The sequence below is a fragment of the Penicillium bovifimosum genome (assembly GCF_028826915.1).
Source record: "Penicillium bovifimosum strain IBT 22155 chromosome Unknown utg000006l_segment0_segment0, whole genome shotgun sequence".
NCBI classification, from domain to species: Eukaryota; Fungi; Ascomycota; class Eurotiomycetes; order Eurotiales; family Aspergillaceae; genus Penicillium; species Penicillium bovifimosum.
Window position 1 is genome coordinate 2,554,171 of NW_026622715.1, and position 25,420 is coordinate 2,579,590.

The following is a 25,420-nucleotide window of genomic DNA, read 5'->3' on the forward strand; positions in this document are numbered from 1 at the left end:
TTACAAAAGTTTGGAATGTAATGGAACCGGTTCCGATGAGATGCTGTGATGTCCGGCCGCAGTCATCTCGGCACGTGACTGGCCAACTATTGCCAATTGCCATGTTGCCTCGGGCTTTGCTCGGAGTTAAACAGAGACCCGGCCAGACCACAAGGATGGCGTGTACGGAGTAGAGGTATTATTATTTATAGATGTTGCGGTGTTTATTCAACGACTTGGATGACTGGCTTTGAATAACTTTCTCATAGACTACATGACGTATTAACACATTATATTATTGCAAATCAACTCGATGCAAAACTCGCTCGGAGACGCCAAGGTACCTCCATCTCGACCAAAGGATAAACGACTAGGGTATATAAAGACTGGCATAAACGATGGTATTATATGACCACGAAAGACAAGCGCTGGGAGGACTCCGCCGGAGGGGTTGTCAACAGATGAAGAGATACCCCTGATTATCAAGTCCGCTCTCGAACCGTATAATCCTCGCTCTTATCCGTCTTCTTCAGAATATCAGTAGAAGAAGCGTCGGCAGTATCCAGCAACGGAATTCGATCCACGTTGGATCGCTTCTCCTCAGTATTTTCATTGAGGGCTTCACTGAGAGGGCTGGGCTCAGGGACAAGAGAAGGACTGACCGCTCCTTCAGGGGAGCTCTGCCAACGTGCAACGTCTGTCTTCAGCTGCTCCAACTCCTTCTGGAAGCGCTTGCCGAAGACATCAATGTAGTAGGTCGCTCCGTTGTGGATACTCCAGATGAACAGCGCAGAGAGGAATAAAGCACTGGCCCATTTGGACCAGAACCAGATTGGGCAGGGAATCATAGTGGACAGAGCAAAGGCGTACTGAATAAACATGAAGCATGGCTCCTGCAATGCCTCAGGAAGACTCAGCACAAATCGCCCAATCCACGACTTAGAGTATGACTTGCGCAGCCAGGTGAAGCTGGTCGGGCGACCCGCCGCGATCTTGTCGCGACGGCGCACGGTAATCAGAAAGTGGTACATGAGCTGCCAAATCACATATGGGGCAGTGGACCAGAGGATCATGGCGCTGAGGCCATAGTGCTCTGGATCCCCTGGCTGGCTATACTTGATGTTGTGGACCGCGGGGAAGCGTTCTTTGAGCACATCAACTGAGGTCAAGTGAACGATACAGTGTAGGGTGACTGGTGGCATGATATGAATGAAGAGGCTGAACGAAATGTTTAGCAAATATGCATCGTTCTGTCAGATGTCTAACATACCTGACAACCTTGTCCAAGCTGTGGAAAACCAGCGAGTTACGCCACATGGCGATTGCGGCGGCATTATTTCCGAAGGTCAAGCAGAAAGTGCTAATGAAAAGTCGTTTCGAGTTAGGGAAGACCCAAACACTCAGCATGCAGAGGAAGTTGACAAAGTAACAGAGATCAGCCAGGAAGTAGTGGTATCCCTTGGCGTGGTAAGTGAAATAACGGATAGGCATGAATAGTGCCAGCTGAGCACTGTACCATATGTAGAAGTGCTGTGGGCTAGCACCGACCAGGTAGCCACTGATGAAAATATTGAGCACACCGGCGATAAAAGCAACCTTCTCTCGGAGTGTGACGGTGGCCGTCTGGTTCCATTGCTTGCCCAGACGCTCTACGCCCTGCTTCATCCGAGCGCGATATTTCTCCAACTTCTCATCGGCGGTGGGTGCTCGGCGTTTCCACTCGTCCACCACACGCTCCTTCGCGATCAACGAAGAAGACTTGAATTTCTCTCGCTGTATGCGCACCTTCTCCCTCTGCATGGCAATGGTCTGCTGCCATCTCTCCAAGCGCTGCGAGAGCTGTATGTTGTCGAGGAGGTCAAAAATAGTCAGCTTGTCCAGCGGTGGAAAGGACTCCCAGTCCTCCTGATACGAGCTGCTGTTGGAGAAAGAGCCCTGTCGCGAGAGCTTGCCGGGTGTTGAAGGGAAAGAGCTTAGTCCATCGTTGTCTGCAAAGTCGTCGGCCGGGAAGGGCACATCAAGCTCGTCCACGCTTGGCGTAGAAGCCACTGACTTAGCTGACATGGTGGACTCGGACTTGCTTCGTGCGCGCGTGCCTTCCATCAGGAGCTGTTGTTGGAAGAAGGATATCGTCGGGCCGTCCCGGGTGTTGGGATATGGTCGACTAAGGAAGCGATTGAATGTTAGCATTCCGATGGTGTTGACGAACGCAAAGAGCACTGTCCAGTGAGCAGTTCCAACCAGGCGCGAGCGCAGGAAGTACTGCCATTATGTAGACGTAGAGGCTGAGAGAAGAAAACGTGCGGGCAATCCTACCTTAGCAGATCACACTTTTTGTCGAACTCACGAGGTAAGGATGGTGAGCTGTGGTTGGCGATCCACAAAGTAAACAAGCCCTAGTTCAGTGGCGCGTGACAGAAAGATGTCGATACAAAGCTTCTACTGTTCAGATACAGCAGTCGAGAATGAGGTGAGAGCCAGAACAACGAGCCAGCAAGAAAGTGAGGAACTGAGGTGTGCATGTGATGTGGCTGTTGGTTGGTTGGGGGAGCTGCGCCGGGGTGGACGTCATCGGGGCCAATCAGGGCTTGGCCTTGGGCCAGGTGTGTTTTGGCCTCAGGCGCCAAATTCATATAGCGCGTTCTCACGAAACAGGGTTTTCATTCATCAATACCCTTCCCACTTGGATGACAACACCTGAACCTCCAGATATCTCTGCTGGTCCGTTCATCCGAGCCTATTCTGTCTCTGAGGTGACTCAGGTGGTGAGTGCTCTATAGTGCATCCTTCAGCTTCAATGCTTCAATCATGTTTCCAAACTCAATACCAGCGCTGCGTTCATTGTCATAGTGGAAGACCCTGATTTTGACATTCCATCGGCCAGTTTCGGATCAACGCGATGAACTTTCTGATAGCCCATTGACAGTCTTTCTTCTTCACATGTGTGAATACAAAGTGGCATCGATCTCAATGGAGGAAGATAGGCCAGGCCTATGGAGTACTCGGCAGAGTGATCCGAAACTGGCTGATGGAATGTCAAAATCAGGGTCTTCACTATGACAATGAACTCAGGGCTGGTGATGAGGTTGAAAACAGCCCATTGACAGTCTAGGTTTCTTCGCATGTGTGAATACAAAATGACATCTGATCCCATCGAGGTAAAAACGAGTCAACCAGACATGTTGATTGTATGCAGGCTGATTTTGCACGAGATCAGAGTGCACTCTGCCGAGTACCTACTCCATACCTAGCCCTGGCCTACACGAGTTTATTTCTGCACGTACACCTAAACCTACATATATTACAGCACCGCATAGTGTTAGATAAAACTTTCATCATTATTGTAATTCTTGTAATTCTTTGCAGTTCTCCACATTCGTTCTTCATCCTCCTGACTTTGCGTGTATAACAGTGAGGTGACAACTACCTCGAACAGTATGTATAATTGGAAAAGCACCCCGATGAAACCCGAACCAATACCCAGCCGAGACTCCAGAGCTAGATCGTTAGAAACAAGAATGAAAAGAGTAGACAAATAGAACAAAATTAATACCCATAGTGCCCCATAGAGTTGGCATTTGACCAGAACCCAGTCCCCTTTTCAGGCACAAATGGTTGCGCGTAGTAACCGGGCAGATAACCCGGATTTGGATTCATAGACTTGGTGACCATTGGAGACTCATGAGGAGGAATGACATTCACGGATGGTACCATGCCCATTGGATAGCTAAAGCTACCCGTTGGGCTGTGCGGACCACTTGACTCGCTGGTTGTGGGCGAGAGTGGAAGAGTATGTGAGTGGTGTGTCTTGGTGTCATCTTCTTCCAGTGTGGGAATACTGAGCTCATCACCAGAATCATGCGTATTCTGCTCCATCTCAATGACTGATGATGTTGGTACTGGCGCTACATGCGCGCGGGATGACAATTCGTCGCCTTCTGGGAAGATTGCCTCCGGTAACTGCGTCTGTGTTACTTGAATCATGGTATTGGCGTCTGCAATAACGAATCAAGAACCAGAGTTAGATTAACTGCTGCTAATCACTTATCGACAGAGGGTGACACATACCGATTTCACCATCGAGATACTGTTCTTCCATCTGTCGTACAAAATAGATCTCGTCAAGGACCTGCAGCCTGTGGGCGGGTGTAATCTGACGTCTCACATCTTGGCCGGCCTCGCGTAATTTGTCCGTTGTAACGCCGTGGCTGTCTTTGAGCTCACATAGGATATGCACAAGAAGCTTTAATCGATCTATCACCAGTTAGTCCCGAGACCGGCTTCTGTCGACCGTGTCCATATATGCATGCTCACCAGGCTTGAGCAGGTGATCAGGCTCCTTGTGCAAGACACCAGCAGGCCACCATGCAGGCTTCGTATACTCCGGATCGACACGCTGTGAAACACCGGCGATGACCCTACGTCCATTGTACGGGTAATGGACCTGCTTTCTGGGCTCGACAAGCTTGATATAAGACTTCGCAATGGCACGACAGTTGAGTTGCTGGAAATCCTCAAACGCCTTCTCGTAGTATCGTCGCAGCAGGGCGCGGTTTCCGACACGAAGGACGGTCCGTCCAGGTGGTGGTGGAGTGGGTGATGGCGAAGTAGACTTGGGTCGGGTCTTGAGTATACTCCCGTTCCGCTTTGATTTCTTTCGGCTTTGCTGCGATGCCCATTGGAATGGAATCATTTCTTGTCTCGTCTGAGGGGTCTGACCCCACGGCGACGACTCCTCCCAGGGAGAGTGGGGGGAGTGGGCTTGGTCTGCAAGGGGGGAGGTTTAATTAATCTTGCTGTTCTTCAAACTTGATTCCGGGGATTATGGCTCACTTGTGAACTGTGGGCTGGTCTGTGAGACTTGACCAGTCATTTCTATAAATCGATCTGTAACTTCAGGTGTGAAGATTGCCCCTTCACAGCCTGCGATTGAGGGTGAGGCTTGTAGTTGCCATTGCCCGTTGTGGTCGAGATATATCATGGCGAAGTGTGGGTGTGGGAATTCAACAGTATGGGATTGCTTAGGAGTCATCAACTACTAGCCAGTCAGCTAAGTCTATCCTTGTTGCATTCGAATCTGGGATGGCAAAGCATATTACCATATTCATTGGCTCTGGCTGTGAGATGTTGCCATCAGAATGTCTTCGCTCCAACCCCTCTCCATGGAAGGCATATCCTCGGTTCGCGTCCATATCGTCAGATAGCATGAATATTCCCGGAGATCACCAATTCCGTTCAATGTGGTGATGGCGGATGCCGCGAATACAAATCAGAAAATACACAATGGCCCAGTCTCTCAGCGAGGGTCAAAAGTCCTTTATAGGTAAATGGTGACCCGTGTTGTCAAGGGTAAATGCAGCTTTCCAATGGATAATAAATCCGAACCTCTCGATCAGGGGCAGGGTTCGGACGAGATACATATACTACGACAATGCGGGAACCTAACACCATCTGCTAGTTCCGACGCCAAACCCCGAGATTTAGTAGATCTCCACATGACATCGGGGTCTCCTGGAAATGTGTATCGGTTTAGTGTTAATATGCAAGGACAAATAACTAGCAGCGACGCCGATAGGGTGGCAATACGAGAGCCTCCGTATCACTTCTCTTTTGCATCCGCGACGATATAGTCGATGGGCCGAGTCCGTTCTGCGCACGGACGCTCATTAGGGCTGTGATCCCTGGCCATGGATAAATGTCACTTAACCTTTTCCTGAACCATGGTCCTTCGGAGGATCCGAGATCAGCCCAAACACTTCATCGAACGTCTCAATTTCTACGTTTACACACTGCTAACCACAAAATATCGACAATATTTGGGATGTACAAGTCGGAGATGAGCGATACCTCAACTTGCCTCGACGCGGTCTCCGCTAGGCAGTCAACTTCTAGGCTATCTGCAGCGAGCTGCTGTATCCATAATCTATTTCGCACCTAGATTGTACCTGGGGAAGAGATGGATCACTAACCGCAGTGGAAAAACGCATCCAACCAATCACATCTACTGATCGGCAATTCTTGGCGGCATAGGCCACGACACTCGACAGACGATGGAAAAGAAGAGCGGTCTTTCCGACCCATCCTCCACGCCACTGATATCATCGGTGCTGCAAGCTCAAGCGAGGCTGATAAAGAAGTTGATGCATTGTTTAAGTCGGGATGCCTGCATTTCAAAGTCGGCGTCAGCGCACGGCGCCGTGGTCCCCAGAAGCTTTACCCAGCTGCAGCCACGGCTCAATGCTCTGTTTCGCTTGATTCCCCGTCAACTTTCTTTTCAACCGGAAACTCTCAGTCAAGAACGCCGAGGTGTCGGACTTTCTGCAAGGTTATCCCCACCGTGCGCACGGCCCAGACGCTGATTGTCTGTGCGGGTTATTTCTAACCTAATAGTAGTAAAGTATGAGACTGGGGCGGCGGGGCCTGAAGACCTGGGGATCTTTTCCCTCTGCCCGTATCCGCAGATTGATCCCCCACCAAGGTCCAGGGGATCCGAGCCCCGAGGGCCAAAACCCCGCCCCAGGGCGCCTATTGGCGGCTGAACAACCCGCTTTAAAGTCGAAGCGACCATCGAATCTTGAGCTTATTTACCAGTTTCCCGGAAGCCGGGCGTTACTTCCAACATCCGGGGCATGTGGATATTACATCCGGTGTTATGAGGAAGGAAGGCCTGGACAATTCTTCTTTTCTTCTTTTTTCTTCTTTTTTCCTTCCTTCGTTCCCACCTTCCTTTCAGTCACGGTGGTCTCTTTATCAAGCATCACCAATTAAATACGCACCAGCTCGAGTTATCGAAACGCCACTATCATGGACCATTCATTCGATCATTCCAATGTCTGTTGTCTGCGGCATTGTGCATAAGCGGACGTAGCAACCCGGAGCTAAAGTTGAAGCAACCTTCGATACCCACAGGCCACAGGGCAGTTGTCTGTGTCCATATCGAGAAGTTTAGCATGGAACCGCCATTAGGATCGGTCCCATGGTCCCGGATCGACAGTGTCTGTTGGGAGCGGGGGCCTGAAACCCAAACTTAGGAGCCCATCATTACGGGTTTGATCAGGCACCCAATATCCAACACGGCTTCCGGAAATTGTCTCCTTTCATGGGCATAGACATGGTGATGAACAATTGCATTGGCGATGATTTCCTTGTGCCAACAGAACCTTGTCCTGTAGCGGCGGCATACTGCAGCTGTAGCAAGATCCAGTTTTTCTTTAGGCACTATCATTGTGCATATTCCTTCCCCCACCGTCTCTTCAATTTTGGTTCATTATTTGTGCTTTGCTTCTTTTCGAGGGTACTCCCGTCCGTACTTATTTCAGTCTGGCCTGGACCCACACAAACACGGATAAATTAACCGTGTCAATCTATTTGATCTCGATTAACGAGGCTCCATGGCCGCGGACATGCTATGTTGTGGCGTCGTGCAATATATACGGGGAATGCAATAACCACCTGCACTTGAATTGTAATGACGCCAGATGGCGGGATTGCATATACGATTCAAGCAACCACTTGGCTGTGGTTTAGATATCAGATATGAACGTTGTCAAGCGAATAACTAGCTGCTGTCCCGATATCCTACTGGCCTACTAATCGCTGCTGTCTGCCATAGTCTCCCAAATGGACGACTGGAAGTCGTTCAAACCAGATCATTGATTATTCTCGCTAGGCAGTCTTATTGATGTTACTGTAATCACCAAGTGAGGGCAATGGGCACCTGCAGCTTGACATGAGGATTGTATATGTGGACCTCAATGTCCTATCACTCCATTGGAATCTACTCAACTTTTTCTATCGACCTTGGTCCATATAGTGTCTCCTGAAGTCATCTCTCAGACCGTGGGGCATCAACTGATAATTCCCCTATCTATGTCGCTGATTGAGAATATCAGTTATTCTGGAATCTGGAATCTCAGGTTATTGTACTCTTTATACGCGATAGGTTTAGCATACAACCTTACCTATAGGTACCTGAACAAGTTACTCGGAATTAAACAGCGTGTAGTTAACTAACTAGTACGGAGTAGTCAATGACTAGTCATAGCACGGTTAGCGAGAAAAAGTAAATCTCCATGAACCATGTTAGTTCCATTCAGATGGATAAGACGCGGCCTAGACATATACATTGCACCCGAAAACGAAGGCAGATTAGTTTGTTTTGAACCTATCCCTGAGCCACTCAAACTCTGTCACACCCAGGGACATGAAATCCCCACAAGGGGATCGAAGGCTGATTTCCGCTCCATTAGTGGCACGGATAAGACAGGGACCCCTTGCGCATTTGTGGGGGGGGAAGCAGCGCAGCACCCAAGAGATGAATAATCAACGGCGGGAGAGATACAATGTTACCTGCTGTTGTATAATTATAGAGCATGCTTTGATGTACACAGTACTCATGCTGATGTCGTCCAGGTGGCTACGTGGATCATACACGAACCTACACATCATCAGCTCGTGGACGTGGACACTGCTGGTCCTCCATGTATCTCCTACAGTATGTACTATCACCATTGCACAGCACACTGAGAGGATTCTCTTTGACAACCGCGCTTCGTTTATCCTTTCGCGTTCAATTGTAGCGGGACTAAGCCATATATTTCCTTCTGTAGAATTTACATCGCGCGGTTGCACATGCACATCAATGATCACCGCGGGCCATACTCCCGGGACTCCCGCTCTTTGACATTCCTTGATCATTACAAGTTTTGTGCAGATGGCTGAGCCCGGGTCTCAGGGCCTCGGTGCAGGAGACGTGCATTATTGGGACTTTGACCTTCGGTCGACGGCCGTCGATCTTGACTCGCAGTGTTCATTTGACATTCGGTGTCACAGTTCTAATCACTGGCTTGATGGCGGTGACTATATGAACACCCCCATGCCAACTGCATCTGGTCGCTTGTGCTTGTGGCTTCTTCTCACCGTACTCGTCGGGTGCTAATGTGGGGGATGAAAGCCCATAGGTTATGTCGAAACTTGGTTGACGATGAGTGGTTCGTACCTCCGTCGCTCTCGTTTATCTGCGCGTTTCTTCTTCAGATTCCACCGCGCTAGTTCAGATGTCGCCACCTGGATGCCTGTCAAGGGATAGACTAGAATCCTATCGACCCCGGGTTGCAGATAAGGGCTTATGTATCTGTCCAAATTCGGAAGATTCTTGGAGGAAACTCGGTGTCAAATGCACGAACCAACACCATATAGTCCTGGAGAACCCCGCTGAGCCGCTTCGGCGGTCGGAAGTTTGGTAGACATCATATTAGGGGGAACTTTAAGCGTTCTAAACTCCATCCTTCCCATAGATCGCTCCGAGCTTAGATCTGGGTGGATATTTACCCCTGCCGGTCAAACAATGCCAAGTGGCAATTGCGCCACTCGATCAGGAAAGCTCGATCTTGGGAAGCTCTTGATTCTCAATCATTGATTCGTCGATCGTACATTGTATCGACACTTGGCTTTCCCGCTGCTGAAGCTGTACGATCTATCCTACAATTGGTTGGTGTCGGTGATGTCGGCAATAGCACCACTTCCGGTCGCCTAAGCGATTTGGTAGACAGTCCCGGCACTTGTAACAATGACTTGGTTTTCAAACATGGCCTTCGGTCTTCTAGTATCAGACTGCTGTTTTGATATCTCTACTCTTGGCATCTGTAATCGGCTGCACATGCCTAGGCAAGTGCTGGGCAATCTTTGACTCTTCCTGTAGGTGTCGTCCACGTTATAGGCACCACCGGGATCTTGGCCCTTCCCAGTGGCACTATGACCTGTTGTCGTAGTCCAGCTACTTTGCATGCTAGACTACAATCTTAGCCCACGAGTTCCCACAATGTATGCCACGGGTCATGCATGTCTGTTGATCCAATTGTCTGCAAGATGCAGCAGATATTGAGTGTCGGCTGTTCTTCCCGAGGATGCATACCCGGGCTGGCTGCAGACCGACGACGACACTTGTCAATGGAGAGTGGTATTGCAAGACACTCTGGGATGTGACAATTCGGACCCTTTGCTGGCATCTGAGAGCAGTGAGAGCGTTGCTCAAAGCTATGGTGTGGTTATGCAATGCCCACTAAAGTGTGTCAGCTATCTGCACCGTTGGTGTACTCAAAGAATATCTGGGGAGGCAGATGAATCGTCGTGACTGATGGAGTTACACGCATTTCACGAAGGAGGAGTGCCATGCTTCGACTGAGTTCAAGCTGCTTTCTGAGCTTGAGGATGACAGTGAGATGTGTTTGTTCTCCCGTCACCATCTCAGGAACTCATGACCTGACTACATACAGCACCAGGATGTGTCAATGGAAAGTGATGATACAAGATCAGGTAGTATACCGTGGCTTATGCCGCTATGGTTAAGGATTTGACTGTGGCAATCATGATGTTTTTTATAAGGTAAGAGCCAAACTGCGGTAGGCCCTCCAATGGAGGTCAAATGGAAGATATGCAGTTAGACCTAGCTGGGTGGTGAATATTCTCTTTGGTCTACAAAACAGTGAGGGATCTATATCAATCCTCTTCTCTCACTTGCCCTCTTCTTCTCTGACGGCTGAATATCCTCCTTTTAGAGTGTATCTAACAAAATTAAAATTTCTCCCGTACTTGGCTTGTCATATAGCCGGGACATGTATAACTACAGTAGTCACTAGTCAGAACCTGAGTACTCAGGGCAACTGGATAGAGGTCACGAGATGTCATATGGTCAGAGGAACCAAGGACTCCTTCCTTCTCTAGTCTTGTTTGACTATGTACCTAACTGCCTGATGTTTGCATAAGTTGTGCTATCCCAAAGACGAAGGAGCAACCGCCTTAGATCGCACCTTCCTTTCTCGCCACTGTCCTTATTTTCTTCTTCATCTTCATCTTCTTCTCCTTCTTCCCTTCTTCCATTCACACTTGCACCCACAAAGATTTCTCTCTCACACAAATCTTTCAACCTTGCCATCTATCCATCGATTTCATCAATACCAATCATTTCCTTCATCATGGCGGACACATACCTGTCTCAACTCGCCATTGCGGACTTGATCAAGACCTATGAAAAAGACCCGACCCCGGAAAATGTCATCAACATGGTGCAAGGTCTCGTCGACTACGCCTTCTACCCCAAGGACAAATGGGCCATCAAGCAGTTCGCTGACAAGGAGAAAAACCACCACAACTACTTTGTCATGAAGGAGGGTGACAACGGCAAGACTTTGCATACCATCATCAAGATTTCCCTCGACCCTACTGCCGCTTATGACAACCAGTGGGACCTGTTGATGCCCATGCTGGACAACGCACCCATGGCTACTGGACGATGCTGGGGGATTCTCGTTCGCGGCCTCAAGGTCCGCCTCTATGAGTACCATCGCGACGAGCCGAAGAGTTACCGTATGGTCACCTGTGACTTCAAGATCGGTAACAAGTCCACGCACAGCGTTAATATCCGCAAGGACCCCAAGGTATTCCAGACCGTCCTCAGGCGCATTCCTACCTACCTTCCGGAGCCTTGGGACGATGCCCTGACTGACCGCACAAAGGTCAACACTACTTCGGAAGCTTCAACTGGTCGCCCTTAAGTCTGCTTCTGGGCTCCCGCATCCTCCCAAGGCCACTTCTACCCAGGGCACGAGCCCTATGAACGCGAGGATCGGTACCTAAAGTGTGGCGTCTGTTTCGAATGTGCGAGGGATGACTACTGCCGCATTCCTTTTTGTTGTTCGCGAGCCTGGCGCCATGGGCGCATCTCTGGTTTTTCAATTTTCGGTTCTTATTCCCGGTCCACATTTCGATCACTTCTACGGGGACCACTTGCTTTTTGACTTTGTGCTTTTTGTTCTTACAAGGCTTTCAATAAGTCTTCCCAATCTGGGGACGCCGAGGCTACATGGCCTTGGTGGTAGTCGGTTCGCACCGGTTCGAGAGGTTGCTTTTTGTGTCATATCCTCTCCATATCTACTTTATCTCCAAGAATGACACTTTTTTATCTCCAAACATGACACTTGCTCACCACGAGTATCATTCATTCAAAATATCTACTCATCTCATAGGGTCGACCAGATACAGCTAGTTGCAGATTACCTAGAATCGACAATGATAGTGACCCGGAGATTCAACATATGCCAGAAGACTGGCAGGACTCGAAAAACGAAGTAAATGAACTGGTATCAATTAGCAGCCTGGTCCATAGAGACAATCTAGAACTGCCCAAACAAAGCAATCGTCATATTCCGATGAACAGCCGCAGACGAAATGAAGGAAAACAGTCCAGCTAAACTCGATAATCTACAAAGACGAAGCATAGAAACAAGAAGCAAAAAGCAAACGGTCATCACATAGTCCACATAACCACCACTCGAAGCAACAGACCTAGGTATATTTCCGAAGCTGCAAATCACAAAAGGTCAGCATTATTCTCCCAAAAGGTGGAACACATTCTCAAAACTCACATCAAGAGTCAAAGACTTGCTACTATTCTCAACCTGATCCCGATAAATACCAACCAAAGCCTCACTATTCTGGAACAGCCCCGTCTTCAAACTAATCACGATAAACTGCATTCCCGGCGCAGCATGGTCATGAATGTAATTCGCGATACGGGCGACATTCGTATTATCGAGCGCAGCGTCGACTTCGTCCAGAACGAAGAATGGAGACGGCTGGTACGAGTGGATTGCGAATAACAGTGCCAGAGCAGCCATTGTCTTCTCGCCGCCGGATAGGTGTTCCATGTCTCGGAAGCGTTTGAGGGGGGGCATGGCGTGGTATTTTATGCCGTCTAGGTAGGGCTCGTCTGAGTCTTCGATGTCGAGGTAGCTGGTCCGGGTGTATTAGTTACAAGTTACTTGGATGGGGGGTTCAGGTCAAGAAGGTAGGGAGGGGGGCTTACGCTTGGCCTCCGAGAGGGTAGTTGGCGGAACGGGTGAGTTCGCGGTAGATTGGACCGATTTGCTCGGAGATGTGGGTGAATGCTTTGTTGAAGAGATCGGAGCGGGTCTTCATGACGGTTTCGAACTCTTCTTTGGCTTTTCGGGCTGCTTTGCGGGCGTCTTCGAAGTCCTTTTCTGTGCTGCGGAGTTTGTTTTCGACGCTTTCGAGGCGTTCCATGGCGCGGGCGTTTGGTGCCATTTTGTCGAGTTCGTTGTTGAGGACGCGGACCTTTTCTAGGAGTTCGTCTTCGAGTTTGTCGTCGGCCTCCTGGAGATTTGTGTTAGTGGATGGGATGTTGGAGACATGAATAAAGAACAAACCTCTTTCAGGGTCTCGCCTAGAGAATCGAAGTCAACATCGATACCGTAATCGTGCAGGATTGGAGACTCGTCGAGTTCATCTCCTCCGTCCACATCCATGGCGTCAGGGTCGACGGCTTGCACGAGATCATCAATGGGGAGCTTGTCGAGGGGATTAGAAGATTCGGTCAAAGGAATATCGATGTCTTCGAGCTTGCAGCGACGCAGAAGAGCATAACGACTTGAAGAGTTTCTCTGTATCTCCGCCTCAAGCGCGTTGACATTATTCAACGCCGCTTCGACGTGCTTGCTGCGCTTCTGGAGTTCACGACGTTGCTCCGCCAAATTCTCAGCTGACTGGGCGTAGACTGCCTTCTGTTTATCGAGGGCCTCGCGAAGGAGTTCTAGTTCCGCTTCGAATTCATCGAGCTGGTTGCGAATCTTTTCTTGCTGGCTTTGCAACTCCTTGATCAGAGTTTGGTCACGCTCGAACTGAGCCTTGAGGCCGTTGACACGGTCCTCGGTAGCTTGAATGCGTTGTTTCTCGAAGCTGAGCTGGTTCTCGATTCTGCTCTTTTGGGTTGTAAACTCGAGCTTCTTCTGTGCGGCCTCTTCCTGCAAAGAGCCTTGTTGGGCCTCGTATTCGCGGATGTCGTCGTATCCCAAGCGCTTGCAGAAGCTGCGATAGATCTCATCCTCGACAGTGCTGACCGAAGCTTGGGACGTCTCAATCGTAGAATCGAGCTCATCGAGGGTCTCCTTTCGCTCGGTGTATTTGGGTCGGAGGTCCTCCAGCTGGCGTTTGACGAAGTCCAGCTCGTTGCGCTTACTCTCAAGATTCCTCTCGAGGGCCTTCAGTTCGTCACGGGAATAATTGAGGCGTTGCTCGAGACCGACGAGCTCACCCTGCAGGGTCTCTTCTTCAGAACCTCGACGGTGACTCTTGGGGAGCGTGGTAAGATCGTTCATGAGTTTCTCCTTCAGTTTATACAGGTTCTCCACTTCGGAATCTTCCCAGCGCTTGGAATTCTGCTGAGGACCACGTCCACCAGTCATGAGACCGCCCTTGTGTATGACGGTTCCATCGAGGGTGACCGCCTTGGCGTCAACGTTTTTCTCGTAGCAGAGATACTTGGCCGTCGCAAGATCATCACAGACAATGGAGTTGCCGCAGGCATAGCTGATTGCTCGGGCGACAGAGTCATCATAGTCAACGGTCTCAATGGCAGGGCGCATGCCGCGATGCATGCCCTTCAGGTTCGAATTAAAGGCCTTGACCTGGATGGTCTCGAGCGGAATGAACGTAGCCTGGCCTGCTCGCTGGTCACGCAAGTGCTGAATGCACTCCTTGGCAGTTTTCTCGTTGTCAACAACGATGGCATCGAAGTGTCGACCTAGCACGGTGCTGACTGCGTCGGAGTATTTCTTCTGCTTTGGACGACAGAGATCACTGACTCGGCCCTTGACACCAGGAAAGATGCGCTTCAAGGTCGAGATCAGTTCCTTGGCACGAAGTTCGCGTTCGGTCTGCTTCTTGCCATCGTCGGCTTCGAGAAGTTTTTTCAACACAACTTGAAGCTTCTCCTCCAATTCTGTCCGCATCTGCGAGACCTTGAGACGCTCGGAAGTCAAGGCATTGAGTTCCTTCTTCTTCCGCTCCATGTCCTTGGATGTGGATTTGATAGTCTCATTAAGAGACACCTTACGTTCAGTCATGTTCTGCACTTCAGACTCAACAGTCTTCACCTGCGATTCGGTATTCTGGAACTTGCCCTTCAAGCTGTTGACTGCTTCAGCTTCGGTCTTCCGCTGCCGACGCAAGTTATCAAGATTCAAGGAATCGGCCGATGAACGACGATTGACTTCTTCTTTGAGCTTGTAGTACTCCTGTTGGTCTGCTTCGCTCAACTGGCCACCCTTTTTGCTCATGGTCTTCTGCCACTCTGCTTCCCACTGGGCCTGGGCTTTCTCGACAAGCTTGAGGTCCTTCTCTAATTGCTTGCCGTTGTTCGACTGTGATATGCGCTCCTTCTCGATCTCAGCAATCTTGGAAGAGTACCTCTCAACCTTTTTCTGCGTGATGTCGATCTTCTCATTCACAGGCACAAGGGAGTTGTTGAGCTCTTCAATCTCCCTCTCCTTTTTCGTGATGTTCTTCTCAGCCTTACCGACGTCTCTGCCGACTTGAGCATGGTCTTTCTTGGCGTCTTCGACATTTTTTTCGTATTTTTCAACGCCACGGCGGTATTCCTTGAGCTCATCTTGGTATTTCTGGATGTCCGCACTGGAGTCATCAATCAGGCGCTGGAAGTGGAACAGTTTCCACAGAATGTGGGTAATAATGGCCTGGTCGCGTTCTTCGGCCTTTTTAGCGTAGTTCTCCGCCTCTCGCTTCTGTTCTTGATACTGCTTGACTTCAGAGTTGATACCCCGTCGGCGGTTGAGTTGGATAGTTTGCTGCTCTGCGGCTTCCTCCGCCTCAGCCTTGAGCCTTTCGTAGTCGGCCTTGTGCTCGAGACTGCCGGAGATCTGCTCGATCAGTCGAGTAAGGTCCTTCGGCGACTGGGATGCGATCGCCTCGACATCACCCTGGAACACGAGGAAGTTTCGAGCCTTGATCAGAATGTTCTCGTCCTCCAGCGCCTCGTTGTATTGGTGGGCGGTCACGATCTTGTCGTTGATGCGGTATTCACTGACACCCTGACTGGTGATTGACCGGCGCCATTGCTGTTCTTCACCTGCATCGTCTTCGTAGACTGCCATGACCCAAGCGGATTTCGGGTCGTTCGGGGCATTTTGGGAAGCGTCCATGTTCTCCGGCTCCTCCTCTTGCTCGTCATCCTGGCCTTCCTGGCCATCGGCTGCGGGCTCTCCATCGACTTTGGAATGGCGCAAGACACGACCACGGTACACGAGATCGCGGAGATTGGTTGACCGCAAGTGCGACGATTTGATTCCTAGAACGAAAGAGATGGCATCCATACTGATGCGCGTCAGCCTAAGAACTCGTAAGGCTCCGGCCAAGGGTCACTTACGAATTTGACTTGCCCGAACCATTCGGTCCGATGATTGATGTGAAATACGCATCTCCGAATAGTAGCACATGATGTCCCTTGTAGGACTTGAAGTCTAGCCGCAAAAGTTAGTAGGTGTTTCTAGTGCAGTTTGCGGCCGTACATACTGAAAAGCTCCAAGCGAATGAGTTTGCCCATCTTGCCGGCGGCTTCCCTGAGGGAACGACGCGCTGAAAAATTCAAGAAACGCTGTTAATAAAACAAAAGACTGAGGCCGTGGGCAAGATGTGGGAGGAGCGCGATAGCGGGTGAACCGCGTCCACCCAAAACGCGCGCGCGCCGGGCCAATCACGTGGCTCCCAAACTAATGATGTACGCAGCGTAGAGCAAAGACACTATATCGCTGCATATTATAGGGGTAATTACTTATAAATACACTTCTGGTACAGCTTACGGTGTTTCTTATTTGAAATCGTGCTTCTTGGTAATGGTACAAGGGTTGTAAGGCTATACAAGAGACAAGGCCAGAATGATGTACAGAGATGAGGTAGACAAAACATGACAGACCGCTGAGACTTGGACAGGAGTCATTGCTTAATCTCTAAATGGCAATTTGACATTCACCATGCGTCCAAAGTACAGGAGGTCATCAGCGATATACCCATTGGCGTCCAGACGGAAGTGGGTTTTGTGACCTGCCAGCTGCACAATGATGAAGTCCTCGTTGGTGAAAAGCTGACGAACAGACTGGAAGGCTCGCCGCGGAATGGACCTGATGGTCCCGAAGACACTTGACTTCGTCTCCAACCCACGGCCAAGTCTAGTGCTGTCCTCCTCGTACCGCTGCATGGTTTCCGGAGAGACGGAGATCCTGCGCTTGAAAGAGAGATCGCCTGGCGCGACTTCGACCTGATAAGGCTTCTTGAAAGGCATCATGCTCCGGACTGTGAATTGAACACGCATACGACCATTAGAGTTGACCGCCTTGATATTCCTGACCAGTGCGCCGGTTCGGGCGATGAACAGGGTGCCTCCGAAACTCATCATGATACAGATACCGCCGAATAGCGATTTCTGCCACATCGGAAGGGGGATCAAAGGATCCAAAAGGACCGCATTTGAGTTATAGATGGCATAAGCGAAGCAAAATGCGGACAGGCCATATGCGGTGATGATATATGGGCGATGGGAAGGAGCTTTGAACAGGAGTACTTCTCCGGCTTGTAGGACCTTCGCTTGAAGCTTTGCAAGGGCACGGGGGCTCTTGTTGCCGTACGGGCTTGCGGCTTGCCATGGGGAGTCGACAGTTCTGGGCACTCCCTTGGCCTTCTGCTGAGGCGCACTAGAATTGAAGAAACGCCATGACGATTTCGGGTTCATTCGAAAGCCAGTCTGCACTGGGCTTCTCAGGCATTGTTGCCAGAATATTGATAAGGTGGGTGGTCTGACGGACATGGTTGCGCGGTCCTGTCGAGGCTCAGGTTAGTAAGGCCATTGGGTCCATTAAACACAATCAATTGGCACGGATAGTCTCCGGCGAGATTTGACAGGTTGTCCGCCAAAGATTGAGTATGCGCAGGAACTCACCTGTTCAAGAATCACTTGCCCGATGTAATCCGTCGGAAAGCGCCGACAACAGTTCCAAAGCAGCAATGCGGCAGAAAAATGTTCCCGACCCGGCCGCCGGTGAGAGCTCCCAACGGCCTCAACACCCTTCGATGTTGCTTCAGGTTATCTCTTCAGCCACACGATCAAAAGATATCAAACTCGGAAATTTACGCGACTTTCACGTGGTGGTGGGCTCTTAGTTGATCCTGCTCGTTTACCTCGAATACAGCGTCCACGGCGAGTTGCGATACCGATTGACGATCTACATCGGCGGCGCAACAGCTCCAGGTTTCCAATACCTCACATCACCTCACATACACAATGGCAGCCAAGATCACTGTCGGCCAGGTTCCGGCCATGTTTGCCCGTCGGCAACAGAAGGTCTTCAGCGTCGGCAGACGTGAGTTTCCCGTTTCCTGCCCAGATTCATGTCGAACAAGATTTCCGCAAATGAAAACCGCTCCATTGAGCTCAATTCAACGGCGGAGGTCACTATTCCGGTTACAATCCAGATGGAGCTTTTGCTAACACTGTTCTCCCTTTCAGGCCTGCAATCCACCTCTCAAACCACGCAAAATCCCGCCTATCCCCTCTACCCCTCGGTCGCCCAGCTCCTCCGTGAGAAGGGCATCCCCCAGTCCGACGTCTCCAAGATCCCCGCCTCCGGTCCCAAGGGCCGTCTCCTCAAGGGTGACGTGCTCGCCTACATCGGCCAGATCCCCGCCGAATACCCATCAACTCAGGCCGCCAAGCTGGCCAAGCTCTCCCACCTCGATCTGAGCAACATCAAGATTGCGCCGGCTCCCGCCCCGGCCGCGCCGGCCGCGGTCGAGGAGAAGGTTGCCGCACCCATCCCTATGTCCTCAGTCGCCGTCTCAGTTTCCCTGGCAGCGGTGCTGTCAGCTCAGAAGAAACTCCAGGATAACTTGGGCGTGACAGTTCCGCTGTCCCGCTTCCTCGCCATCGCCACAGACCTTGCCAACGACGACTTGCCTCGTTTGGCTAGCGAAAAGCCATCCGCCGATGAGCTCTTCGACGAGGTTCTCGGCGCTGAGCCACTTCGCACATCCCGCGGTGATTACATTCCCGAGCTTAACGCTGTCGAGGTTCCTAAGCCGGTTCGCTCCAAGCCTGTCACCGAGGACATTATTGATTTCTTGAGCTCCAAGTCGTACAAGAAGCCTTTGTCTGCGGGTCCGGTTGAGAGTGAGTCTGATGTTGCTTCTAATGTCTTCAGCTTGACTGTCCCTGCTGATGAGGAGGTTCGCGCCAGGGCATTCTTGGAGCGGATCAAGACTCTTTTGTCTGTTGAGCCGGCGCGCTTGGTACTTTAGATTTTCTTTTGGTGTTTCAAAATCCCCCCTTTATAGCTTTTCTCTTTCTTCCCCGTCATCTGAGCCAAACCTTGGGCAATTAGAGGCATGCTCATGAATGTATACAGTACCGCATAGTTAATCAGGTCTCCTTGATTGGATCATTTCACTCACGAAAACATCACATCCCGTCTGTCCAACATTTGTGACCAACTAGACTCCCAAGAAACGCGCAAGTGCATCTTCGTTTCGATTCATTCTTAGCTTGGTGTAGATCGTATGAAGGCAGCAGGGCTGAAATCTACCAAATGGAACAGAGGCACGAGTGTCCTGGGAAAGCAAAAACGAGTCATATTGAAGTCGGACAGAAGACAACAAATATGTGGAAGATGGGGTATTACGAGAGACCCTGGAGGGCTTCGAAAGAGACAATATTCCAAGGTTTGCACCTGACAGTGTACAGCCTATTATCCCTCAGGTGGGGTTAAAGCACTGCCCTCAAGATGAGATCAACAAAGAAGCGCTGGGACACGCAGCGCTAGACTCGGCGTCAATGAACATCGCATACTTGCCAGGTCTTCTTGAACCGACGTATGCCGCATTTCCCCTTCAAAGAAAAGTTCCAAACTATCTATCGCCACTCGAATCAATGATTCGGAGCTACAAACGGCGGCGGAAAACATCGAAATTTCCGTCTCCATGAGGCTCGTGAAGAGTGCTATCACGCTTCAATGAAAATGCCCGCGATAGCCCTCAATAGTGGCCGTCAACGGCATCGCTTAGCACTGGTTGGATCATTTGTGCTGGTCACAATACTGTTTCTCATGTACCATTCTTCGTTGCCAATCCCAACTTGTCAATATCACCCGGCCACACTCACTACTGTTGGCGAAGAAAAACATGCCCTCAGTCTCCCTGCTGAATACACCGCCATTCCTACGGAACTACCATTTTGTGCAGAGCGGTTTGGGACGTTATTCCTTAACAATCTTCGTGATTCGGCAACTCAATACTGCAACCAGTCGTCGGCTCTAACCTGCTTTCATACGCGGACTGTGAGCGACCGATGGGATACGTTCTGCTTCGGAAAGGGAGCCAAGTTTGACCACGACAGAGGCAAATTCCACCTGCAGTGCGAACTAAGCCAACAAACTGAGTCGGACTTGGAACAGACGGTATTTGAGAACGCGCCCAGGCTCCCACGCTTCGACGAATTCCAGAAGTACTGGTATGACACTGGGCCACGCCTAGTCCTTGATCGCTGGGTTCAGATGATAATGAAACCCAACCATCCTCAAAGGATACTGAAAATTACACCATATTGGTCAAGCGAGAAGGCGCCACCAATCATTGGCACTCGTTGATGGAGATATATTCCATGACACTGAGTATGGATGTTCTACAAATTACACCCAAATCGACAGACTCTACTCCTTTCTATATCGCCGAACGCGATGCACCAAACACCCAAGTTGTCATTGTTGATGACCACCCAGACGGACCATATTTTGATATGTGGTCACTGTTCACAGAGAAGCCAATCGTCCGTTTAAACAACCTCCCGGAGAACACAACTTTTGAAAACATTATCGTGCCACTTGCTGGTGCAGCGAATACGCTCTGGCAGGGCGACTGGGAGGTCAACTCTTGCGAAAAGTCAAAACTCTTAGATACATTCGCCAATCGGGCCTTGACCTTGTACGGGTTGAATGGCACCCAGCCGCGACAAAGTAAGAACATTACTTTGACTTTCATCAACAGAGTGTCGGGGCGGAAACTCGTCAATCAAACGCGATACCTAGAGCGGCTCCAGCAAGAATTTCCTCTGGTGAACGTTCAGTCAATTGATTTTGCCGGGGTTTCCTACAAAGATCAATTGAAGATCATCCGAGAATCAGATATACTGGCGGGTGTCCATGGAGCAGGTCTCACACATGGTATATTCCTGCCTCCTGGATCGGCGATGGTGGAAATTCTACCACCTGGGCTAAACCACAAGGGCTTTCGCAATGTTGCTTTTCTACGGGGTCATGACTATTTCAGCACGCATGCATCAGACCCACCTTCATCCCAAAAGGGCGACTGGCACTCTGAAGATGTTTACCTGGATGTTGAGCGTTTTATGGAGGTTATGGATGTAGCCATTAAGGCGATGTATAACAAGGGCCTGCGAAGTTATGATGTTTGAACACGCTTTTTTTTTACCACAGGAAGATTTCCTGTTCTCCATCTATCCGGCTCTGAAAGCTCTCTGTTTTCGATGAAATCTGTGATAAATTTCCTTTACTTTCGGCAGTAACACGACTTCTTGCCTAAGACTATTGTGGTTAGAACGGGATACGTTCTGTCACTATGGCCAGTTGGCACAATCTGTCTAGCGCCCAGCTTAGGGCGAAAGCCAAAGCGGTACAGTGAGGCCCAAGTATTGGTGAACAAAAGGTTGGCTAGTAAATAGCTGCGCTAAGTAAGCTAGGTGCAGGTTCGCTTCAAAGGGCAGCGACAGTTGATGGAGGAGTAACCCAATCGGGTTAGCGTGGCATAATCCAACAGAATTCAGCCTCGTCAATGGTTGCGGTCTGAGGGCACTGAGGCAAGTCGAAGCATCGGGACTGCCCGTCAATCGATCAATCAAAGTTCTATTAACCTGTTGGAGCCTGACTAGTACCGTAATGGCTATGCAGGCGCTTCTTTCCGGATGAAGCAAGAACCCGTATCCCGTACGCCCGATCATGCTCCTCCAGCCTCCAGTTACAAAAAATGAGGCTGGTTCTTTCTCAAAGAATATCATCATGAAATTGTAAAAAGCAAATCTAACAGAGCACTACCACTGTGCAACGCCACATGTAGGCAACCGGGAAACACCGCAAGCGCCATCGCTGAAAGCCTCAAAGGTGGCAGAATGGTCAACGAACTCCAGGAAGCCGGTCAAGTATGACTGAGCTGAATTAACCGGAGTCAGGCCAAGGGAAGAAAGCAAAAAAGTCGTCACAAACAAGAAAAAGTGCCCATCCCGAGAGTGTACGGGCGCCGAACGTCCATCCATAAAATGCTTTGAACCTCCGACGAAAAGAAAAATGCAATATATGTCGACGCATAAAAAGACCCAGATGTCCACTCAAACCATGCAATGCTTCTCCCAGTCTTGTCGTAACCGTGAACCTAAAAACTCCGTGCCGAATGCAAGTGAACAGCCAAATTAGAACAGTGAGGAATTGGGAGGAGTCGGGGAATTGGAGAACTAGCGGATGGTGCTGAATTCCATCATCTTGCTGTTCTGGCGACGAGTGTCTCTTTGGGCTCGTTTGTCGTAGATATTCCAGAATCTGAGGGTTTCATCGCCGGCTCCTGTAACGATGGTCTCACCGTCAGGGCTCATGGCGAGGTAAAGGACGCGGAAAGTGTGGCCTGTCAGCGAGACGATTTGTTCCATACGCGGGTACTTCCAAATGACTATTTGGTTTTGGCTGTAGCCGTGGGTGCTGATAATTTCGTCCGAGTTTTTGGACCAAGAGAGGTTGCAGACCTGACTGCCAGTATCGACCTCCTTAATCATCGAGCCGGTTTGTGTGTTCCAGAACTTGATGGTGCGATCCGCAGTACCGCCGCCAGAAGCGAGAAGATTGCGCTGGTGAGGAGACCACGCAATAGCCTTGACGGCGGCAGTGTGCTCGGAGAAACGGTAAAGAGGAGTTTCGTTGAGCTTATCCCAGACCATTAATTTGTTGTCGTTACCACCGGACGCCAACTGTCCATCCTCGGTATTCCACTTCAAACCACAGACCTCCTGTTTGTGGCCAGAAAGCTTTCGGACGTACTGGTCCGGAGAGCGAACATCGCGATGGTAGATGAGGCGGTCGCGAGAGCCGGATGTGAGGATGTGTTCATTCCACGCCAAAGCACCTACTCGATTGGTATGCCCGATCATGGTTCGCAGCCGTCGGCAGTGCTCAGCATCCCAAATTTGAACGAGACCTTTACCTGTGCCAATCGCAAGATGTGTACCCTGGAAGTTCGTCAGTCAAAATTGAATAGGAGGCTTGTAGGCAGTTTCTTGCTTACTCTTTGAATCCAGCTTACACTGGTCACAGTGTCGTCCGTCAGCTGGCACAACCTGTTGACTGAGCCAGTGTGAGAGTTCCACATGTAAACAGAATTGGCCAATCCAACACCAAGCACATTGGTGCTGCCCCAGTCGACCAGATTCAGATAGAAGTCATCTTGGAGATCCGGGGCATCCAAGACCTTGTAGGGAACCTTGTTCACCCACCGCGCCTGTTTGCGGGGTGTTTCGAGGATACGCTGACTGCCATAACGAATAGGAGAAAGGCTGTACAGCTCAGAGCGGACATCAAGATTGGGTCCATGCAAACTTCGCGGTGTTTTGGAGGGGGTAGGGTTAGAAGATCCTGGTCGGGAAGGACCATAATTGAAAACATTCTTGTGTGGGGTAGAGGGTGTAATGCTAGCGGGAGGTAAATTGGAGCTAATAACAGCAGGGGGTGTGCGGGATCGAGTTTTGTCGAGGATTCCGTGACGGAAGCCGAGCAATGGGTCAGATGGAGCTGGGTTGAAGTCGGCCTGAGGGACCGTGTTTCCGAACAGCTCACTCCGCAACACTCGGGAGAACGTGCGATTTGCTTCCTCGGCTGCGATGAGGTCAGTAAGGTATATACCTCTCATGGCGCACTAACATTGACATACTTTTTTGGAAATGCAGCTCGGAGTGCGGCGGGCGTCTCTTGCTCTTTGAAGGAGTGGAAGGGCAACCGTCTTCATGCAAGAGATTATAGGTCGCCTGCAGGTCTTGTCCATCACGATTGGGGATGAATCTGAATCACAGTCAGGCATGTGTGGACATGTCGTCGCGATGTCGGCGAGGGCATCGCTTTCGTCACAAGTTTTGAGAATTGGCTTACCGGTCACCATATACCCTTTGTCTCTTGCGACATGGACTTGAGGCGGGGGTCCTATCTCGCCGACCTCCCGCGACCTCATAGCTCTTCAATGCCTTTCTCAGTGCAGAGGGATCAACCGCTTCTCCTCGGTCTTCTTGTTGCCGATTACCAGAGTTCGAAGTGTCTGGGAAGTACATCGTGCGTTTCGACGGCATACTTGGCGGTGTTTTTGAGCCAGGTGGTGATAGCGTGTTCGAATCAGGAGCTGATACCGATTTCGAAGTCGGTGGCGACATTGCGTTCGAGGTAGCTGGCTGGAATCTTGCTGCTGACCCCTCCCCGGCCTTCGCTGTACCCTGAGGTCTTTCCGCCATGGCCACGGTTGGTTGTCTCTCCGAGCCTCGCAAATGCAATGAATCAAAGCGATAATATTGTTTGCATGAGACGGAGCGGATATTCACTGAAAGAATTTCGACGGTAATGATATTCGCGGGTGCAGGGTCGAGAGTTGTTAAAGGGCGACAAATCGCAATGAGGGTCCGTTGTTGTTGCTCCAGGAGCGGAATGCTAGCCGCCGACTTTGATGGTTGACGATAAACGATGTGCTAAGGATAGAGATGAAGCAGACCCTGTTTCACCGACCAAGATCAACAAAGAGGTGTCTGAACACACAGGCATGTGAATGAATGAATGTCTTCAAGGGAGTGACGGAGTTGCGCAGGGCGACTCTTTGGGTCACGCGTCGGGTGAGCTAACCGGATTGGGCCAAGACAATCGAGCCCCAACCAGCTCAATCAACCTGGACTTTTCCTTTATTTGAAACTACACTCCAGATTCCATTGACTATCGGAAAGTGGAGCAATCGATCTATGATCCACGCTAGTTAATACATCTGGCTTATGCTAGTTGCCGAAACTGTCCGTTGAAAGTGTTCCATGTCAGCATGGCTTTGTTACGATTGAGACTGATGGCATCGGTCCTGTTTACTGGCAGGGACGCGCTCAAAAGATTTAACTGGGTGATTCAAAGTGGGGGATGTGAGTGACCTCTCTGGACTGTTTACTGTTTTGAGAACGCGAAACCCGCAGATTGGTTAAATTTTGTCTACGCGCCTAGTTTAACTCGACGCGTCGCGCTGAAGCTTGGGCCATAGCAACGAGCTCAGTACCAATCAATTGCGCCTACACCATTTTTATGGAAGCGTCCAAGACTTCTGGAGTGGGGTTTACTATCAAATAATGGCACGCACATGATTATTCAATAGCAAAACTCAGTGAATCTACGTAGTAAAATGTAGGTATTTGTTTTAGTGCCCGTAGGCTTGTAGTAGGATTGGCTTTGTTATGTCCGATAGGTATCCACCCTCAGTCACCGCCAAGACCTCCGGCAAAAGCCAACTCCCACTCTTT

At 50.2% G+C, this 25,420-nt stretch overlaps 8 protein-coding genes across 8 annotated transcripts; 3 read left to right on the forward strand and 5 right to left on the reverse strand.

Moving 5' to 3' along the window:
- Positions 1-461: 461 nt before the first annotated feature.
- N7515_008615 (glycerophosphocholine acyltransferase) lies at positions 462-2,169 on the reverse strand (the record flags this gene model as incomplete). Its single annotated transcript, XM_056669359.1, has 2 exons — positions 462-1,197; positions 1,250-2,169. 2 exons carry the CDS (start codon positions 2,167-2,169, stop codon positions 462-464), a joined length of 1,656 nt encoding a protein of 551 aa, XP_056519189.1.
- Positions 2,170-3,525: 1,356 nt separating this feature from the next.
- On the reverse strand, positions 3,526-4,960 carry N7515_008616 (DUF2841 domain-containing protein; the record flags this gene model as incomplete). Its single annotated transcript, XM_056669360.1, has 4 exons — positions 3,526-3,974; positions 4,048-4,233; positions 4,294-4,746; positions 4,813-4,960. The coding sequence occupies 4 exons, from the start codon at positions 4,958-4,960 to the stop codon at positions 3,526-3,528; spliced, it is 1,236 nt and encodes a 411-aa protein (XP_056519190.1).
- Positions 4,961-10,952: 5,992 nt separating this feature from the next.
- Positions 10,953-11,531, forward strand: N7515_008617 (uncharacterized protein; the record flags this gene model as incomplete). The annotated part of the gene is made up of 1 exon (XM_056669361.1): positions 10,953-11,531. The coding sequence occupies one exon, from the start codon at positions 10,953-10,955 to the stop codon at positions 11,529-11,531; it is 579 nt and encodes a 192-aa protein (XP_056519191.1).
- Positions 11,532-12,321: 790 nt separating this feature from the next.
- N7515_008618 (cohesin subunit SMC1) lies at positions 12,322-16,393 on the reverse strand (the record flags this gene model as incomplete). The annotated part of the gene is made up of 6 exons (XM_056669362.1): positions 12,322-12,339; positions 12,402-12,768; positions 12,842-13,149; positions 13,203-16,164; positions 16,217-16,310; positions 16,363-16,393. The coding sequence occupies 6 exons, from the start codon at positions 16,391-16,393 to the stop codon at positions 12,322-12,324; spliced, it is 3,780 nt and encodes a 1,259-aa protein (XP_056519192.1).
- Positions 16,394-16,789: 396 nt separating this feature from the next.
- N7515_008619 (uncharacterized protein) lies at positions 16,790-17,650 on the reverse strand (the record flags this gene model as incomplete). Its single annotated transcript, XM_056669363.1, has 1 exon — positions 16,790-17,650. The coding sequence occupies one exon, from the start codon at positions 17,648-17,650 to the stop codon at positions 16,790-16,792; it is 861 nt and encodes a 286-aa protein (XP_056519193.1).
- Positions 17,651-18,124: 474 nt separating this feature from the next.
- Positions 18,125-19,137, forward strand: pdx1 (uncharacterized protein; the record flags this gene model as incomplete). The annotated part of the gene is made up of 2 exons (XM_056669364.1): positions 18,125-18,203; positions 18,350-19,137. 2 exons carry the CDS (start codon positions 18,125-18,127, stop codon positions 19,135-19,137), a joined length of 867 nt encoding a protein of 288 aa, XP_056519194.1.
- A 1,369-nt stretch (positions 19,138-20,506) lies between these two features.
- N7515_008621 (DUF563 domain protein) lies at positions 20,507-21,304 on the forward strand (the record flags this gene model as incomplete). Its single annotated transcript, XM_056669365.1, has 1 exon — positions 20,507-21,304. The coding sequence occupies one exon, from the start codon at positions 20,507-20,509 to the stop codon at positions 21,302-21,304; it is 798 nt and encodes a 265-aa protein (XP_056519195.1).
- A 1,050-nt stretch (positions 21,305-22,354) lies between these two features.
- On the reverse strand, positions 22,355-24,385 carry N7515_008622 (WD40 repeat domain-containing protein; the record flags this gene model as incomplete). The annotated part of the gene is made up of 4 exons (XM_056669366.1): positions 22,355-23,119; positions 23,176-23,762; positions 23,818-23,945; positions 24,033-24,385. 4 exons carry the CDS (start codon positions 24,383-24,385, stop codon positions 22,355-22,357), a joined length of 1,833 nt encoding a protein of 610 aa, XP_056519196.1.
- Between the last annotated feature and the right edge of the window lie 1,035 nt (positions 24,386-25,420).